The sequence below is a fragment of the Nerophis lumbriciformis genome, linkage group LG29 (genome assembly GCF_033978685.3).
Source record: "Nerophis lumbriciformis linkage group LG29, RoL_Nlum_v2.1, whole genome shotgun sequence".
In the NCBI taxonomy this organism is placed as follows: domain Eukaryota; kingdom Metazoa; phylum Chordata; class Actinopteri; order Syngnathiformes; family Syngnathidae; genus Nerophis; species Nerophis lumbriciformis.
The window spans coordinates 14,262,501-14,282,690 of NC_084576.2; the positions used below are offsets into that span (position 1 = coordinate 14,262,501).

Consider the following 20,190-nt stretch of genomic DNA (forward strand, 5'->3'; position numbering starts at 1 on the left):
TGAGAGGCATGATTTATAATGTAGAATTAACTTTCACCAACTCAGAGGCGATGCAGCAGTTCACCGGCTCAGTATGTCAACACTGTAACTGCATAAGCTCATTATCTTGCTCTGATCGCGGCGCCACTAAAAGTAGTTTGTCTATATTATGGGTTGTACTTGTACTTGTATAGCGCTTTTCTACCTTCAAGGTACTCAAAGCGCTTTGACACTACTTCCACATTTACCCATTCACACACACATTCACACACTGATGGCGGGAGCTGCCATGCAAGGCGCTAACCAGCAGCCATCAGGAGCAAGGGTGAAGTGTCTTACTCAGGACACAACGGACATGACGAGGTTGGTACTAGGTGGGGATTGAACCAGGGACCTTCGGGTTGCACACGGCCACTCTTCCACTGCGCCACGCCGTCCCTAATTGCTTGTAATAAAGATATCGCTAATACTTTGTTAATATTTAGGTCACGAGATGTAAATGGATTATTGTTGGCCCTTTTTGGATGTTTCTAGATGGCATTATGGGCACATTAGATTACTCCGATTAGCTGCATTGTAAACCATCAATCAATGAATATTTATTTATATAGCCCTAAATCACAACTGTCTCAAAGGGCTGCACAAGCCACAACGACATCCTCGGTACAGAGCCCACATAAGGGCAAGGAAAAACTCACCCCAGTGGGACGTCGATGTGAATGACTATGAGAAACCTTGGAGAGGACCGCATATGTGGGTAACCCCCCCCTCTAGGGGAGACCGAATGCAATAGATGTCAAGTGGGTCTGACATAATATTGTGAGAGTCCAGTCCATCTCGTACTTGCTGTATATTATACATTTAGAATGCATAAAAAAGGAAAAACATATGTGTTCTTGTCTTACATAGGGATTGTCAATAATAGGCAACATTTAAAAAAAAAAAGAAATGCAGTTCCCCTTTAAATGTATAGCTCAGGAGTCGGGAACCAGCGACTCTAGCATGCGGCTCTTTAGCGCCGCCCTTGTGGCTCCCTGGAGCTTTTTCAAAAATGTGTGAAAATGGAAAAAAATGAGGGAAAAATATATATTTGTTTTAATATGGTTTCTGTAGGAGGACAAACAAGACAAAAACCTTCCTAATTGTTAGAAATACAACTGTTTGTTATACATGCTTTACTGATGAGAGTATTTGGCGAGCGCCGTTTTCTCCTGCTAATTTCAGCCGTCCTTGAACTCACCGTAGTTTGTTTACATGTACAACTTTATCTGACGCTGTCACAGAAAGACATGTTTTATGCCCCGTGTTTTTTGTCTCATTTTGTCCACCAAACGTTTTATGTTGTGCGTCAATGCGCAAAGGTGAGCTTTGTTGATGACTTGTTGGAGTGCTAATCAGGCATATTTGGTCAGTGCATGACTACAAGCTAATGGATGCTAACATTAGGCTAGGTGTATGTACATATTGCATCATCATGCCTCGTTTGTAGGTATATTTGAGCTCATTTAATTTCCTTTACTTATGTCCTGTGTGTATTTAATTCATATTTGCATGTCTCATGACACACCGTTATCGCTAAAATAGACACTTACATCATGTGTTGCCTTCATTATAACATTTACATAAGACTTTTAAAGTCATTTTGATAGTGGGCTAATATAACTAATATAGACACATAATGTGTTGTCTTAATTATAACACTTATATAAGACTTTTAAAGTCATTTTGATAGTAGGCTAATACAACTCATATAGACTTACATCATGTGTTGTCTTCATCATAACACTTACATAATACGGTACTTTTAAAGTCATTCTGATAGTAGGCTAATATAGACACATACATCTTGTGTTGCCTTCATTATAATACTTATATAAGGCTTTTAATTTTTTGCGGCTCCAGACATAATATTTGGGGGTATTTTTTGTCCAATATGGATGTTTCAACATTTTGGGTTGCCGACCCCAGGTGTAGCCTATCATAACAACAACAACCTGCCTACAAATTGTTAGTTGTTTCACTAGAACTACTTTTGTGTATTTATACGTGCTCCAGGCCGAAGAACATATTGTAATCAAAATAATTAATGCAGCCCACACAGGTGTATGAATATGAATATGAATGTTTGGTGGTGGTGGGAGAGGCCCTTGGCGCACATTGGCAGTCACAGTTCTGTCAGTCTACCCCAAATGAGCACATTTGTGGTTAAAAATGTGCTCCATTGTGTGAATGTGGATTGAATTACCGGTAATTATGTTTTTTCAGTGTTTTTTCAGCCATCTAAGATGGACTGATACAAAGTGGAAAAGTGTTCTGTGATCTGACGAGTCCACATTTCAAGTTGTTTTTGGAAACTGTGGATGTCGCGTCCTCCGGACCAAAGAGGAAAAGAACCATCCGGATTGTTATAGGCCCAAAGTTGAAAAGCCAGCATCTGTGATGGTATGGGGGTGTATTAGTGCCCAAGACATGGGTAACTTACACATCTGTGTAGGCGCCATTAATGCTGAAAGGTACATACAGGTTTTGGAGCAACATATGTTGCCATCCAAGCAACGTTACCATGGACGCCCCTGCTTATTTCAGCAAGACAATGCCAAGCCACGTGTTACATCAACGTGGCTTCATAGTAAAAGAGTACGGGTACTAGACTGGCCTGCCTGTAGTCCAGACCTGTCTCCCATTGAAAATGTGTGGCGCATAATGAAGCCTAAAATACCACAACGGAGACCCCCGGACTGTTGAACAACTTAAGCTGTACATCAAGCAAGAATGGGAAATAAATTCCACCTGAGAAGCTTAAAAAATGTGTCTCCTCAGTTCCCAAACGTTTACTGAGTGTTGTTAAAAGGAAAGGCCATGTAACACAGTGGTGAACATGCCCTTTCCCAACTACTTTGGCACGTGTTGCAGCCATGAAATTCTAAGTTAATTATTATTTGCAAAAAAAAAAATAAAGTTTATTAGTTTGAACATCAAATATATTGTCTTTGTAGTGCATTCAATTGCATATGGGTTGAAAAGGATTTCCAAATCATTGTATTCCGTTTATATTTACATCTAACACAATTCCCCAACTCATATGGAAACGGGGTTTGTATATGGCCCGCAAAAGCATGTAAATAATATGTGTAAATAAAGTACTTTGTATCTATCTCCATTTTGATATAACTAATACATTTAATGCATGCAATTGCATATATATTAAACTTTAATATTAAAACAAATATTATATTATCATACATAAAATCTAAATAAATACTTAAATATCTGCCTGACCTCTGATTTATATATTTAGTTGTCCATCAAATTGTACACTAGGAAAATGACAATAGATTGTACGGTAAAAAAAACTGGCAGCTTAGTTACCATGTCTTACCACAAAAAACAGAAGTACCTTTATTCCATTTACAATTATACACTGTAAAAACAATACTCAAAAGATTTTGCATTAAAACATGGCCTCTCAGTTTCCAGAATATTATCATAAAATTCAGTTGTACCATTTTTTCCATTTACAGTAATATGTTGTAAAAACTACTGTAAATTTTACGATAAAATTCTGGCAACTGAGCGGTCTTTTTCTTTACTGTAAAATCTACAGTGTGTACATAAATATATATATATATATATGAATCAAATGCATCGGCAATTGCGTAACAATATCATGAGGCAAATCCTTTATATTCATATATTATTTACTTTTCCAAGCGCGGTACTCTGAGGGCAGCCATAACAGCAATGTGGCCCTCAATGAAAATGAGTTTGACACCGCCCCCAGCAGGCACAAGACATTACAACAATGTTGAAAACTTGTTGAATTTTAGATTTAGATTTAGATTTAGATTTAGATTTAGATTTATTGGTCCCTGTTGGGGAAATTCATTTTCACTGCCGTACATTTAAACAATAGACATTACACATCACGAGCAAAAATTTAAAAAAGACATCATACATGACCAACACATTTACAGGCTTGTCATACATGTCGGCTATAGCTGCAGGGATAAGGCTTTTCCCGAGGCAGGCCCTCTGGAATTTGATGGTTCTGTACCTGCACCCTGATGGTAGTGGTGTAGTGGGTGAGTGATATCCTGGACTATCGTGTTAATTAATTAGGTCATGACGTTGAGCAACATGCTTTTTAAAGACGTTTAATCAATGTTGGGTTCTGACGTTGATTTGACCATTGAATTTTGGTCATTTTCCAAACAATATTTTACAACACAAATACAACCTTGAAACAACATACTTTTTGACGTTTATTCAATGTCAGGTTGTGACATTTTTGAAATGTAATCATTTCCCAACCAAAAACATTGATCCAACGTTAGACATAAACTATTTTACAACATTGTTTCAAAGTCAGTTTTAAAGGACATGCATGTATAATCATCGTTGTATCAATGTCTTGTTCCTGCTGGGCCTATACTAATCCATTATCATTCTTATTATTTCAATTAGTAATTGTGAAAAATATAGACACTTTAAAAATACACAGTACAGGGCAAAAGTTTGGACATACTTTCTCTTCATTCAATGCGTTTTCTATATTTTCGTGACTATTTACATTGTAGATTGTCACTGAAGGCATCAAAACTATGAATGAACACATGTGGAGTTATTTACTTAACAAAAAAAGCTGAATTAACTGAAAACATATTTTATATTCTAGTTTCTTCAAAATAGCCACCCTTTGCTCTAAACTACTGCTTTGCACACTCTTGGCATTCTCTCAATGAGCTTCAAGCACACCTGTGAAGTGAAAACCATTTCAGGTGACTACCTCTTGAAGCTCATGGAGAGAATGCCAAGAGTGTGCAAAGCAGTAATCAGAGCAAAGGGTGGCTATTTTGAAGAAATTAGAATATAAAACATGTTTCCATTTATGTCACCTTTTTTTGTTAAGTACATAACTCCTCGTGTTCATTCATAGTTTTGATGCCTTCAGTGACAATCTACAAAGTAAATAATCATGAAAATAAAGAAAACACATTGAATGAGAAGGTGTGTCCAAACTTTTGGCCTCTACTGTATATGTTCTGTTAAAACACTAATGGTAAAATAAGCTGTTATAAAAATGTCACTTTAAGCAAGTTGCAAACAAACAGACCCTTTAAGACTAACCTTCTTGAGCGGTGTATTCATCAGCCGGCACAGAATTGAAGTTGCCACAAAGGCCGCAGGTGAGGTTTGCGTGGCGTTTGGTGAGCCTCAGATCCACGTTGGCGGCGTTGTCAATGGTGACGGTGAAGCCGAACTCATCACTCCACAGCTTATAGAAGCCGAGCTCCATGCCGGCAAACACAGCGTGAGATGCGTACGGCAGAGGAAGTCTGGAAAGTAGGCGTTGCAATAGTTAAGATACAGGAACATGCCGTTAGTTAATCATATAAATAATCATTCGTTGGGGAAGTCTGCATTGAATCTTAATTATTCATCGCACCAACACATTTTGAACAATTCTATGCTGCCATTGGACACATTTAGGATTAACTACATTCTTTTGTTCAAGGATTTAAGAAACTTGATTGTCATACCAGCACACATGAAACCCATGAGATGCCACGAAACAGAGCGTTACCTGGTTTCTCCCTGTGATAGTCGTCCATCTACAGACAGGTGCAGCTCAAAGACGTCACTGAGAAACAGTGTGACTCCAGTTCTTTTGCCATCCTTGAAATCCCCTGCAGGTGTAACCACAGTGCATGCAGTTTTACTTGGGGTTCCACGCCAAAACGCAAACAAAGCTGCCTTTACCAAAATGACAAATACATTTAAATGGCCAACAACGCTGTCAAAGTGCCAATAATCTAACAAGATTGTTTATTATTGTGCATGAAGTTTGCGGTGATGTTGGGTTGTCCTTCAACAAAAACAGATAAACAGTTAAAGCAGTTGAAAACCGCTCCAAACTATCACCACAAAACAAAACATGCATCAAATGAAATCAAATTTTATTTGTATATCACTTTTCATACATATAAAATGTAAGACAAAGTACTTTACATTAAAAAAGTAATTAAAAAAACAGTGCCTCACGCTTTCATTACATAATCCCAGGCTCAAACACATACACACATAATAAAAGACATGTAAAAACATATGTGGCTGAGCACAGAGGAACCAGGTGAGAAAACACTATCTTAAAGCAGTGGTCCCCAACCACCGGTCCATGGATCGGTTGGTACCGGGCCGCACAAGAAATACATTTTTTATTTATTTATTTATTTTATTTTTTAAATTAAATCAACATAAAAAACACAAGATACACTTACAATTAGTGCACCAACCCAAAACACCTCCCTCCCCCATTTACACTCATTCACACTCATTCGCACAAAAGGGTTGTTTCTTTCTGTTATTAATATTTCTGGTTCCTACATTATATATCAATATAGATCAATACAGTCAGCAGGGAAGCACACAAAAAATAAAAAAAAATACTCCCCCCGCCCCCAGGGGCACACAGCCAAGGACCAAGGAGCCATCTCCTGAGGCAGAGCCACAATAGCCGCGGCACATCAGAGCCCCCAGTGCAGAAGGCTCCCGCTGTACAGTCAAACCAGTGCTAGTGGCATCAAAAAGTGTTATAAACCTTGTCTATAGCTATTACCTGTATAATTTGTTTTATTATTGTATTAATCAATCCAACAAAGTAATACACAATACCATAATAATACAATTCCAATTCCAAAACCAAAATCGGCCCAACAACATTCCGAATAACAATCAACAGAGCAATTGAGGACACACAAACATGACACAAAACAATCCAAAAGCAGTCAAACAAAAATGAATAATATCAACAACAGTATCAATTAGAGATGTCCGATAATGGCTTTTTTGCCGATATCCGATATTCCGATATTGTCCAACTCTTAATTACCGATACGATATATACAGTCGTGGAATTAACACATTAGTATGCCTAATTTTGTTGTGATGCCCCGCTGGATACAATAAACAATGTAATAAGGTTTTCCAAAATAAATCAACTCAAGTTATGGAAAAAAATGCAAACATGGCACTGCCATATTTATTATTGAAGTCACAAAGTGTATTATTTTTTTTAACATGCCTCAAAACAGCAGCTTGGAATTTGGGACATGCTTTCTCTGAGAGAGCATGAGGAGGTTGAGGTGGGGGGCTAGGGGGTAGCGGGGGGTGTATATTGTAGCGTCCCGGAAGAGTTAATGCTGCAAGGGGTTCTGGGTATTTGTTTTGTTGTGTTTATGTTGTGTTACGGTGCGGATGTTCTCCCGAAATGTGTTTGTCATTCTTGTTTGGTGTGGGTTCACAGTGTGGCGCATATTTGTAACAGTGTTAAAGTTGTTTATACGGCCACCCTCAGTGTGACCTGTATGACGTAAAGGCACTGTCTTTGCATTCACTTGTGTGTGTGAAAAGCTGTAGATATTATGTGACTGGGCCGGCACGCAAAGGCAGTGCCTTTACGTTTATTGGCGCTCTGTACTTCTCCCTACGTCCATGTACACAGCGACGTTTTAAAAAGTCATACATTTTACTTTTTGAAACCGATACCGACAATTTCCGATATTACATTTTAAAGCATTTATCGGACATCTCTTGTATCAATATTAATAAGAATTCTGTCATGTCTGTGTGATCATGTTTTGTTTTAGTCATGTTCGGTTTTGTTTTTGGACTTTTTGTGCACTTTTGTTTTGTTTTGTCACCATAGCAACCATTAGTTTTCACCTGTCACGTCACGCACCTGTTTCACGTTTTGAGTCACGCACCTGTTTTCGTTAATCATGTCTGTAGTATTTAAGTTCATTGTTTTCAGTTTGTCTTTGTGGTGACATCCCGGATTCATACCCCTGTCACACTTTTACCTCTGCGCACTTCATAGTCCATGCCAAGTAAGTTTTTTGTTTATTAATGCCACAGTTAGTGTTTTTGTTTAATTGTTCACAGTTTTTTGCCCACGTGCAAGTCTTTTTGTTTCGTTAGTCAAGTTTGTACATCCGCCTTGAGCATGCCTTCTGTTCCTTTGAGTGTTATAAATAAATATGTATTCACCTTCACGCCATGACCAGTCCAGCTTTACTTGCATCTCGGTAAAACAAACACACCATAGTCCAAGTCTTGACAAATTCGAACATAGCAGTGATTAGAAATCCTTCATTGACATTATCATCACAGCCATTTATAAAAAATAAAAACATTTAAAAAATGAACAATAGTGTCACTGTGGCTTATACTTGCATCGCATCTCATAAGCTTGACAACACATTGTGTCCAATATTTTCCACAAAGATAAAATAAGTCATATTTTAGGTTAATTTAATAGTTAAAACAAATGTAAATATTGGATCCCATATTCCAATATATGACTCATTATTATCTAAACTAAATGCATTTTTTTCTACTGATATCATCTCCATAGCTTGTGTGTACCAGTCAGTATGAGTTGGACTATCAACATCTACCCATTTTTTACCTGTATAATACTATTTTGCATCCCGACAGTTTTTCTTACTTTTTACTAAAGTCGTCCTTCGCAACATCGCGTTTCAAACATTGATATTTTAACGACATCATTTTTAAAGCATATCCTACTACATTTATGCCCTAAATTAAGCATTTTTAAGCATAAAATAAACTATCAATACTACAGTAGTATTGACCATTAGATGAGGCCAAATCAATCAGATATCGCTGTTCAGTATTGTGGTCACTGATTGGCTTAGTCACAAGATTGATTGATTGATTGATTGATTGATTGATTGAAACTTTTATTAGTAGATTGCACAGTACAGTACATATTCCGTACAATTGACCACTAAATGGTACAAATATATACTATCAGCATAATACAATCATCACACAAGTTAATCATCAGAGTATATACATTGAATTATTTACATTATTTACAATCCGGGGGGTGGGATGTGGAGGTGGTTGAGGTGGGGGGGGGGGTTAGGTTGGGTTGCTATCAGCACTTCAGTCATCAACAATTATATAATCTGAGAAATGGACATTGTAATAGTGTAGGTCTGACTTGGTAGGATATGTACAGCGAGCAGTGAACATAGTGAGCTCAGAAAGCACAAGAACAAGTATATACATTTGATTATTTACATTGGATTATTTACAATCCGGGGAGGTGGGATGTGGTGGGGGGAGCGGGTTAGGCGAGGGTTGTAGTTGACCGGAGGTGTTCTTTTAATGCAATACTATATAGGATTAAAAGAGTGTAAAGGTGACTAAATGTTGTTATTTCATGTAGAGGGCTTTCATAATGTTGAAAAATGTATTTAGATAGGTAGTGTTGTGTCTTGAAGGATGGCGTGGGCGTGTGAAGGATGAAGGATGACGCTGGTGATGAACGCTGAACAAAGACGTCTTTTATTTGAAAAGCAAACATCACAAGAAGTTCTGCAGCATGTACACCAGTGACGTGCGGTCATTGGAGGCAGGTGAGGCGCGGCCTCACCTGCCATCATGGAAAGAAAAAAAATGTAAAAAGAAAAAAAAAAAAATTAAATTGTTATATGTATTCAGTGATTATACTATAAAGTTATTTTTCATTTAACTTCACCAGTTTCAGAATATTTTTATTCAAAATCGCTAAATTTTCACATTTGCCGTTCAAATACTGAGAAGAGACGGTGCGGTGATCAGCAGCCAGTTGAGGCACGTCACTCAGTTGTGCCTCAACATGGATTGCGGACTCAGCTAACTGCTGGCCTGCTGTGCAGTGAGACCGTATTGCTATATGAACTATATTATACATTTCCATAGTTTAGTTAGCTGAGGTATATAATGTACAGTGTATTTTGTCAACAACTGTACGTGTGTAACGTATTTCTTGTGCTGAGCAATCATAAAACTGCTGCGAAGACGCACTGTGTGAGGCTCGCAGTAATCCCGCCTCCTGATGCCGGTTAATGCACCTCCGCCGCAGAATGCACCCCCCGACGGGAGCGCCACGCCAACCAAAGCCCACACCCAAACCCTCCACGTGCAAGACCGAATCCACCCAAAAAAAGTCACTTAACAAAAAGCCAAAAAGTGCAAAAACAACAATGCTCGCGCCGGAGGAGCCGTGAACGACTGCAGGGACACAACATTAGGTACACCTGCAGACTGCAGCACGGATTTCATATTTCATTCATTCACAACTCCTCCAACACGAACACCACTGTTCCCGCACTTATAAGTAAAGGTAAGACCATAATAACGTTTTTTTTAATTAAATGTGCTTTTTTGTGTGCTACAGTTTGTATGAGTTAAAGTTTAGTTAAAGTACCAACGATTGTCACACACACACTAGGTGTGGTGAAATGTGTCCTCTGCATTTGACCCATCCCTTGATCACCCCTGGGAGGTGAGGGGAGCAGTGGGCAGCACTGGTGATTTAACCCCCAATTCCAACCCTTGATGCTGAGTGCCAAGCAGGGAAGAATGCTGGTATGAGCTTTTAAACATAACCCATTAACTGCTGCCAATCAAATGGTGAATAAGATACTCTTTAGGGTTCTGTGATGAAGTCAGTGCCTCACCAGCCATGAACCTCACCGCACGTCACTGCCATACACCTGTGAGAAGAATCGAGCCAAATGATATCTCCCTCCCGTGCATTCCCCCAAACAGCCATCTTTATACCCCCAGGCTGTCTCCCTCCCTGGGGCTTTTGGCTGTTAATGAGTACCAAATGTGGTGCAGCCAGAGATAAAGCTAGGGTCACAGGGTCAACACACCATCGACCTACTTCTGACCTCGGTGCTGGCTTGCAGTAGAGCGTCATCGGACAGCCTGACTTCCTCCGTATAATCAGCTGCTAGTCTGGAAGCAACCATGCTGTCCCTTTATTTAGGTTTGGGCACTAAATAGCTATGGGGCTTAAAACTGGATGTTTAGTGACACACAAAGCTTTAAAAACCTGTGCCACACAGTACACTATAGTAGTCAACAGTTTTTTTGTATGTTCTACCTTTGAAAATATTCAATGTATAAGTACTTTGCGGAAATTAATTTATCGCAGCCATGTCTAGAACTAATTAACAGTGACAAACCTGTGTTTACTGTAACATCAGAATGTGCTGTAATGATACATGATATTCAGAGTTTGAGTCTCATTTTTTATAATTATTTGTTCACTCTTTTTTTTTTTTTAATCTGTCCTGTCCAGCCCCTCAGGCAAATCATATTGTTATATATGCACATACAGTCGCGACCAAAAGTTTACATACACTTGTAAAGAACATCATGTCATGGCTGTCTTGAGTTTCCAATCATTTCTACAACTCTTATTTTTTGTGATAGAGTGATTGGAGCACATACTTGTTGGTCACAAAAAACATTCATGAAGTTTGGTTCTTTTATGAATTTATTATGGGTCTACTGAAAATGTGAGCAAATCTGCTGGGTCAAAAGTATACATACAGCAATGTTAATATTTGCTTACATGTCCATTGGCAAGTTTCACTGCAATAAGGCGCTTGTGGTAGCCATCCACAAGCTTCTGGCAAGCTTCTGGTTGAATTTTTGACCACTCCTCTTGACAAAATTGGTGCAGTTCAGCTAAATTTGTCGGTTTTCTGACATGGACTTGTTTCCTCAGCATTGTCCAAACGTTTAAATCAGGACTTTGGGAAGGCCATTCTAAAACCTTAATTCTAGCCTGATTTAGTCATTCCTCTACCACTTTTGACGTGCGTTTGGGGTCATTGTCCTGTTGGAACACCCAACTGCGCCCAAGACCCAACCTCCGGGCTGATGATTTTAGGTTGTCCTGAAGAATTTTAGGTAATCCTCCTTTTACATTGTCCCATTTACTCTCTGTAAAGCAAAGCAGCAAAACATGTCCAGAGCATAATACTACCATACTTGACGGTAGTCTTGGTGTTCCTGGGATTAAAGACCTCCCCTTTTCTCCTCCAAACATATTTCTGAGTATTGTGGCCAAACAGCTCAATTTTTGTTTCATTTGACATCACATGGAGAAAAATAAGACCTTCTGGAGGAAAGTTTTGTGGTCAGATGAAACAAAAATTTAGCTTTTTGGCCACAATACCCAGCAATATGTTTGGAGGAGAAAAGGTGAGGCCTTTAATCCCAGGAACGCCATTATATATATATATATATATATATATATATATATATACAAGTATATATATACATATAGTTATGTTATGTCACAAGTTATGTTATATTCCTTAATATTTATTTATGCAAGTTTGAAGTATCAATTATCCAAACACAGTTTTGTTTGCATATTTTGAATATAACATAACTTGGCTTCTGAGAGCTTCAAAATGTAGCTATATATATATATATATATATATATATATATATATATATATATATATATATATATATATATATATCTACATCCTGAAAATATGCAAACAAAACTGTGTTTGGATAATTGATACTTCAAACTTGCATAAATAAATATTAAGGAATATAACATAACTTGGCTTCTGAGAGCTTCAAAATGTAGTGAATCAAATGCTAAAGTTGTTGATAAACAAGCAATTATTTTAATAATTAAATATGGTCATTTTAAATGAATTATTATGATAATTTAAAATTAATTATTTCAAATATGTTTATTTTAATGTAAAATTCTATGGCTGGATGTAATAAGGAGTCAGAAAAAAAAAAAAGAAAAAAAAATTAATTTTGATGTTTTTAGCTAAATATACCGGTAGTAAAAATGTATTTAGTTTTTTTTATTTTTATTAATAAATATCTATTTATTTTTAGGTAAGATAAACATAATAATACAATGTATTTCTAGTCTGGATGATTTAGTTCTTGTCACCCTCCCGTAGTGAAAAAAGGCTGTCCTCTCTCAGGTCCGCATGGAGCTGGAGGGGGCGTGGCCTCCAGCTCCGCCTGAAAATCGGGAGATTTTCGGGAGAATATTTGTCCCGGGAGGTTTTCGGGAGAGGCGCTGAATTTCGGGAGTCTCACGGAAAATTCGGGAGGGTTGGCAAGTATGCTTTATACAAGAATTTTGAACATATTTATTTGAGCAGACAAAATGAACGCAATCGATTTACTCGGAGGACGGTCGATTTTTGAGAAAATGAAAGGATTTTAAGTGCACCTTACAGCCCGTAAAATACGGTATGTAGATCCCAAATACACAAAAACAGGTACCAATAGGTAAGAAAAGTTGGTTTCGCAAGAGAGGTCCACTTTTAATCAAATTGAGCATTATAATCGCTGTAAAGGCAGAATTATTGACACAGTCTTCTACAGCCGACGTGCACGTGACACTATTAGAATTCCAATGTCAAGTATGTCTTGGACTCACCCAGCAGTGTGAAAGAACGACGGTGGCAGTCCCCAGCCAGCAGGTAGCTGCAGTCGCCGGGAAACTCGTACAAAACCCCGTCAAAGGTATGAATGTGGTGCCTTCCAAACAGACTACATCTTCCGGTCATACTTGCCACGCAAGCTGCACAGGTGCACAACACAAGTCATTTGAATAGTAGTGGAGATGCATTATTCTTTGGTATGACACTCACCGGTCAGGTGCATCAGAAGCCAAATTCCTCTCAAGCTGCTTGCACAGAACTGTAACACAAATATAAACATATTTGTAAACTTGTAAAAACAAGTTTCACTGTCATTATCCCCTTAAATAAGGCCTATACTGGCACTGTACCTCCATGGCTCCAAAGTCTGCTAATTCACAAAACTTTCTCCAAAAACGTTTACACAGTCCAAAAATACATCACATTGTGAAAAAATGAAGGGTCCGTGCCACAACTGAAACAACCGCTCTATATGTTCTTGTTTTATAGCAAATAGCAAAAAGTCCTTCCCACCCTTCTGCGTATCACTGGCTAAACATGCCTCCCCTCCAAATCACTGGATGTCATGAAGGCCACAATATCTGTCCACAAGTCAATGCCTTGCAGACCGACAGCATCACACCGCCTCAGTGAGACAATACCAGGATATGCCCGCTGATCGCCCGGCTGAGTGATTAGTCTTCTCGTACGAGCCTTCGCCAGCGCCAACCCAAACAATTCTACTGGAAAAAACACACGCAGGAGATATCTCACGCAAAGTACAGGGATTTTGATAGTGCCACATGCTTGTGCCAAAACTGCATGCAAACAATGGGAGCAAGTTTTTGGGAAAAGATGCAAAACTCACCTATCAGCTGGGGAAAACCCACATGGTGTTGGAAGATACAGAACAACATTTCCTGGTACAGTAGGTCTTGATTTTGATGCAAACTCCAGAACAGAATAGATTACACCTAAACAACATACATTGATATTGTAAGGTTGCTAGTTACACAACTTTCAATTTCAATTATTCCTTATAGCACACATAAGTAGCTAAATGGATTCAAATAATCTTATTAATCTTATCTTCAATTAAAAATGCAATGAATAACAAAAAACTGAAACATTTGTTGATGTGAATCTTTTTTAATTGGAAGCTAATATTCGTTCTGCTTCATCTGCAATGGATTTTTCTAAATCAGTGGTTCTCAACATGTTCTCAGTGAAGTACATTCTATGGAATACTAAAGATTACCAAGCATTTTGAGTTGGAAAAAAAAGACACAGCGCTGCAACATCACCATGTTATGTATAACAGTCTCAAACAGCACTCATCTGTATAGTCTTGTTTGAAACTTTTGGAAATAAAATACACCGAAAATAATTAAGTTGGAAACAAATAAATACTTTACAAATAAATACTTAATTGTTACCAAATAATTTCCAATCAATTTAAAGTACCTTTCTTTTAGATCAGGGGCCAATTGCGGCCCGCGAGACGTTATTGTGCGGCCCCCACCTTAATATGAACGTTTAATGTTAGTGTGGCCCGCGAGTTTTATATGAATGGCGCTTGACAGCGCTGTGTGTGGAGCTGAAGCATTCTTGCCAACCCTCCCGATTTTCACCCGTCAACAATACTGAGGACAACAATATTGAGGGCACGTTCTGAGGGCGGGCGTGCCGTGATGGCATTGCCTTTAGCGTCCGCTTTTTCTCCATACAAACAACGTGCTGGCCCAGTTACATGTTGTATGAGGCTTTAACAGACACATGTAAGTGACTGCAAGGCATACTTGTTACAGTGAGGGTGGCCGTATAAACAACTTTAACACTGTTACAAATATGCGCCACACTGAACCCACACCAAACAAGAATGACAAACACATTTCGGGAGAACATCTGGACCATAACACAACATAAACACAACAGAACAAATACCCAGAATCTCTTGTAGCCCTAACTCTTCCGGGCTACAAGGAATCTACCAATCATGGTGTGGTATATGGCTCTCGAGGGCCGAACATTGACATCACTTGCATGATGCAAGCAGAGAAACGTTTTGCTGCTTTTCCACGAGACTCTCTCTCTCTCTCTCTCTCTCTCTCTCTCTGTCTGTCTGTCTGTCTGTCTGTCTGTCTGTCTGTCTTTCTCGCTCCCGCCGATCCGGTCCGGTAGCTTCCGAAGGACCGAGCGACAATACAAAACTGTGGTGCACTGGACCCCAGCGCTGATACTCCGACAGAGAGTCGCTGGGCGAATCGGACGTGTAACACGTTAGTCGTGATGTTAGCCCATTTGGGGCTAATTGTGCTACCGTAACTGTAAACTCCCCGGCAAATGAGTGAAAGCGAGAGAAACGTTGCCATGGAGACGAGGGTTGTCTTACGTGCCTGACTGCAGTCACACCGCGACACCTGTTCGTCAGTAATAAAGTCCCTGATAATAATAATAATTTAATTTGCATTGCCTCACACAATGAACACTACATATATTTTTAAATGACGCCATGTAACACTTCGGGAGCCGTCACTTTTTCCCGGTACTTTTCGCCGATCGCCGTGTTGCTGTAAGGAGGAAAAGCGGAACGACACACATTGCGGAAATAACATTATTCTCCGTGCGTCGGTTAAATACAAATATATTCCACAACCCCAAACATGTCTTTTTCAAAGCGTGCAGTGAAGAGAAAGGTTTCGTGATGAGCAAAGACAATTCCAGGAAAAGTGAGAGATGCAATATTTCTTTGTTGAGCACAGGGGCACCCCGACGTGTCTTATTTGCACAGAGAAAGTTGCAGTGCACAAAGAATACAATTTCAAACGTCATTATACCACTAGACATGCTGAGGAGTATGCAAAATACCAGGGAGATGAAAGAGTGAACCGGGTTGCACATTTTAAAACCAGCCTACTGAGGCCACAAGATTTCTTTAAGAACGCAACCGAAAAGAGCGATGCAGCGGTCAAAGCTAGCTACATGGTGAGTGAGATGATTGCTAGGGCGGGAAAGCCATTCAAAGAAGGTTCATTTATTAAAAAGTGCATGTTACAGGCTGCAAGTATAGTTTGTCCGGAAAAGAAAGATCAGTTTAGCAACATCAGCCTTTCTGCCAATACCGTGGCAGAGCGCATTTCTGACTTGTCAACTAGCATTTATGATCAACTGTGCGAGAAAGCCAAATATTTCAGTTCATACTCGGTCGCTCTTGATGAGACCACAGCAGTGACGTGCGGTGAGGTTGATGACTGGTGAGGCACTGACTTCATCACAGTCAGATTTACAAACATATGAACCCTAAAGAGTATCTTATTCACCATTTGATTGGCAGCAGTTAACGGGTTATGTTTAAAAGCTCATACCAGCATTCTTCCCTGCTTGGCACTCAGCATCAAGGGTTGGAAGTCACTGCTGCTGCCCACTGCTCCCCTCACTTCCCAGGGGGTGATCAAGGGGATGGGTCAAATGCAGAGGACAAATTTCACCACACCTAGTGTGTGTATGACAATCATTTGTACTTTAACTTAACTTTAACTTTACACATACAAACTGTAACACACAAAAAAGCACATTTAATAAAAAAAACTTTATTATGGTCTTACCTTTACTTATAAGTGCGGGAACAGTGGTGTTCGGGTTGGAGGAGTTGTGAATGAATGAAATATGAAATCCGTGCTGCAGTCTGCAGGTGTACCTAATGTTGTGTCCCTGCAGTTGTTCACGGCTCCCCCGGGGCGAGCAATGTTGTTTTTGCACTTTTTGGCTTCTTGTTAAGTGACTTTTTTTGGGTGGATTCGGTCTTGCACGTGGAGGGTTTGGGTGTGGGCTTTGGTTGGTGTGGCGCTCCCATCCCCGGTGCAGTCTGCGGCGGAGGTGCAATAACCGGCACCAGGAGGCGGGATTACGCGAGCCTCACCCAGTGCGTCTTCGCAGCAGTTTTATGATCGCTCAGCACAAGAAATACGTTACACACATACAGTTGTTGACAAAATACACTGTACATTATATACCTCAGCTAACTAAACTATTGAAATGTATAATATAATTCATATAGCAATACGGTCTCACTGCACATCAGGCCAGCAGTTAGCCGAGTCCGCAATCCATGTTGAGGCACAATTGAGTGACGTGCCTCAACTGGCTGCTGATCACCGCACCGTCTCTTCTCAGTATTTGAACGGCAAATGTGAAAATTCAGCGATTTTGAATAAAAATAATCTAAAACTGGTGAAGTTAAATGGAAAATAACTTTATAGTATAATCACTGGATACATATAACAATTTAATTAATTTTTTTTCTTTTTACATTTTTTTTCTTTCCATGATGGCAGGTGAGGCCCTGCCTCACCTGCCTCTAGTGACCGCACGTCACTGGACCACAGACATCACAGACATTGCCCAGCTCGCAATATATGTCCGTGGTATTGATGACAATTTTGAAGTGATAGAGGAGTTGCTCACAGTAGTTCCAATGCATGGCCAGACCACCGCTCAGGAGATATTTCACCAGCTTTGAGAATGACCATTTGCCATGGAAGAGGTTAGTTGGAATAACAACCGATGGAGCGCCATCAATGACAGGGAGGAAAAATGGACTAGTGACACTTGTTCGAAATAAACTGAAAGAGGAGGGTGCAGAGGAGGCCATTGCTTTGCACTGCATTATCCATCAACAAGTTTCAAGTTTCAAGTTTTAAGTTTATTCACAATACCATATAACAATTACAATAGTAGTAAATATCATCATTTAAAGATGTTGGTATGTGAAAGGGTCCCCCAAATAAGCTAGAAGAAGCTTTCGACAGGGGGTCCAGAGGACAGTATGTACATGGAAAGATGAAACATGGTAGCAAGCACAACAACAACAAAATAACAAACAAAAAAACAACGCTATACAGTGTTTCCCACAGGACAGGCATCTATTTGTGGTGGTGTGGTCGGGGGGCGAGGGGTGGCGGCGGCAGCGGCGATGACCAAGAAGAACGCGGAGTTGGAATATAAGTACAACACTTTATGTACATATTTAGCTCATTAAAATTACCGACAGGAAGGCGAGAAACACTTTATTTCAACAGACTCTGGCGCCGTACCTGTCGTCAAAACTCCAAAGACCGACTGCACAGTTGCGCTAACAAAATAAGAGTCTCAGAAAGCTGGCGTGCACAAGCTAGCAAGCTACGGAGTTTGCCGACAATGTATTTCTTGTAAAGTGTATACAAAGGAGTACAGAAGCTGGACAAATAAGATGCCAAAAACCAACCACTTTCATGTGGTATTGGACAGAAAGGAGGACTTTTTTTCTCCTCCTTTCGAAAATGCGGACGTTATCAGCACCACTGTCTGATTCCTATCAATGCAAGTCATCAGAATCAGGTAATACACCAACTTATATTCTTGTCTTCATGAAAGAAAGGAATCTATATGTGTTAAACATGCTTGTATTATTTTTAAACACCTTTAACTTGTTAACAATATTAACTATGTGTGTTAAACATGCTTGTATTATCTTTAAACACCTTTAACTTGTTAACAATATTAACTATATGTGTTAAACATGCTTGTATTGTCATTAAACACCTTTAACTTGTTAACAATATTAACTATATGTATTAAACATACTTGTATTATCATTTAACACCTTTAATTTATTAACAATATGTGTTAAACATGCTTGTATTATCTTTAAACACCTTTAACTTGTTAACAATATTAACTATATGTATTAAACATACTTGTATTATCATTAAACACCTTTAATTTATTAACAATATTAACTATGTGTTAAACATGCTTGCATTATCATTAAGCACCTTTAACTTGTTAACAAAAACATATATTTCATAAATAAGTAAATATAAATTATATATATGAATGAGGTAGATCCCCACGACTTGATCAATTGAAAAGTAGCTCGCCTGCAGAAAAAGTGTGAGCACCCCTGGGTTACACCCATCTGAACAGGTCAGCCACCTGTTTAAAGCCCGATCACAGTTGAAATCTTGAAATGAAGGGCCTTTAATGGCCAAAACATTAACCTGGACAACATTTTAACAGCTGGTTGGCTCAGATTTTATTATTTTCATTGCATTCACATGCTGCAGTGGACAGTGGACAATTTAGCTTCATTATTAATGCAGTATCTAAAGCACCGTCTCCACGTGTGTTTATTGACAACAGGGTTATAACCTGGACACGTTAGCTCGTCGGTATGGTAACACGTGACGTGACAACAGCGGCGGTGTTAATGAAGCAGCGTCAGGCTGCTCACCGTGAGTGAAACGCTCGGTGAAATCGCGGATTAACGTTAAATATATGACGAGCCGCGAGCGATGCAGCTATAACTTATCTACCTACAACCTATATTACCCTCGTATTTTGATCCGGTCAGTCCGTTCTTTTACTCCGCCGTCTTCTTCTTCTTCTTCTTCTTCTTCTGGCCCACCAGGTGAATTAAGTGCATAGTAGGCTACCGCCACCTACTGCACCGGAGTTGTAACTACAAGGTACATTCACAGACAGAGTCCCATTGCTTTTATGAGCGGTCGAGCGAGTCAAAAGCCGAAAAATCCATTTGTGGCGGACGTAATTCTTTCGTGGCGGGCCGCCACAAATAAATGAATGTGTGGGAAACACTGCTATATGATTAACACAAGATAATAGTACTAAAGCAAGCATACACATACATACATACATTCATTCAACCATGCAAAACCCAACAGTAGTCTACCCCACATGAGGCATTAAAGATAAGTGGTTAATAGGTAAGTTTTCAGTTTCTTTTTGAAGTTGGAGAATGGATACAGCATCTTGAGGCTCTCATTAAGCCGGTTCCAAATCTTTGGTCCCCTGCATACAACACTTCGAGCGGTACAATCCAGTAAACGATGTTTACCTGATATCAGATCTAAGTTACGAGTGTTATGGGCAT

The 20,190-nt window shown here is 39.3% G+C and overlaps 1 protein-coding gene across 1 annotated transcript in view; it reads right to left on the reverse strand.

The window, feature by feature from the left end:
• The window catches only part of vwf (von Willebrand factor), a 100,462-nt gene extending 86,680 nt beyond the window's left edge, over window positions 1-13,782 (reverse strand). Inside the window, exons 1-5 of the mRNA XM_061925024.2 lie at window positions 13,631-13,782; window positions 13,491-13,539; window positions 13,277-13,420; window positions 5,564-5,666; window positions 5,107-5,315 (exon numbers count right to left, since the gene is read on the reverse strand). Coding sequence (XP_061781008.2) covers window positions 5,107-5,315; window positions 5,564-5,666; window positions 13,277-13,420; window positions 13,491-13,539; window positions 13,631-13,636 — 511 coding nt within the window. The 5' untranslated portion in view covers window positions 13,637-13,782. The remainder of the gene's footprint in view (window positions 1-5,106; window positions 5,316-5,563; window positions 5,667-13,276; window positions 13,421-13,490; window positions 13,540-13,630) is intronic.
• Window positions 13,783-20,190: the final 6,408 nt, after the last annotated feature.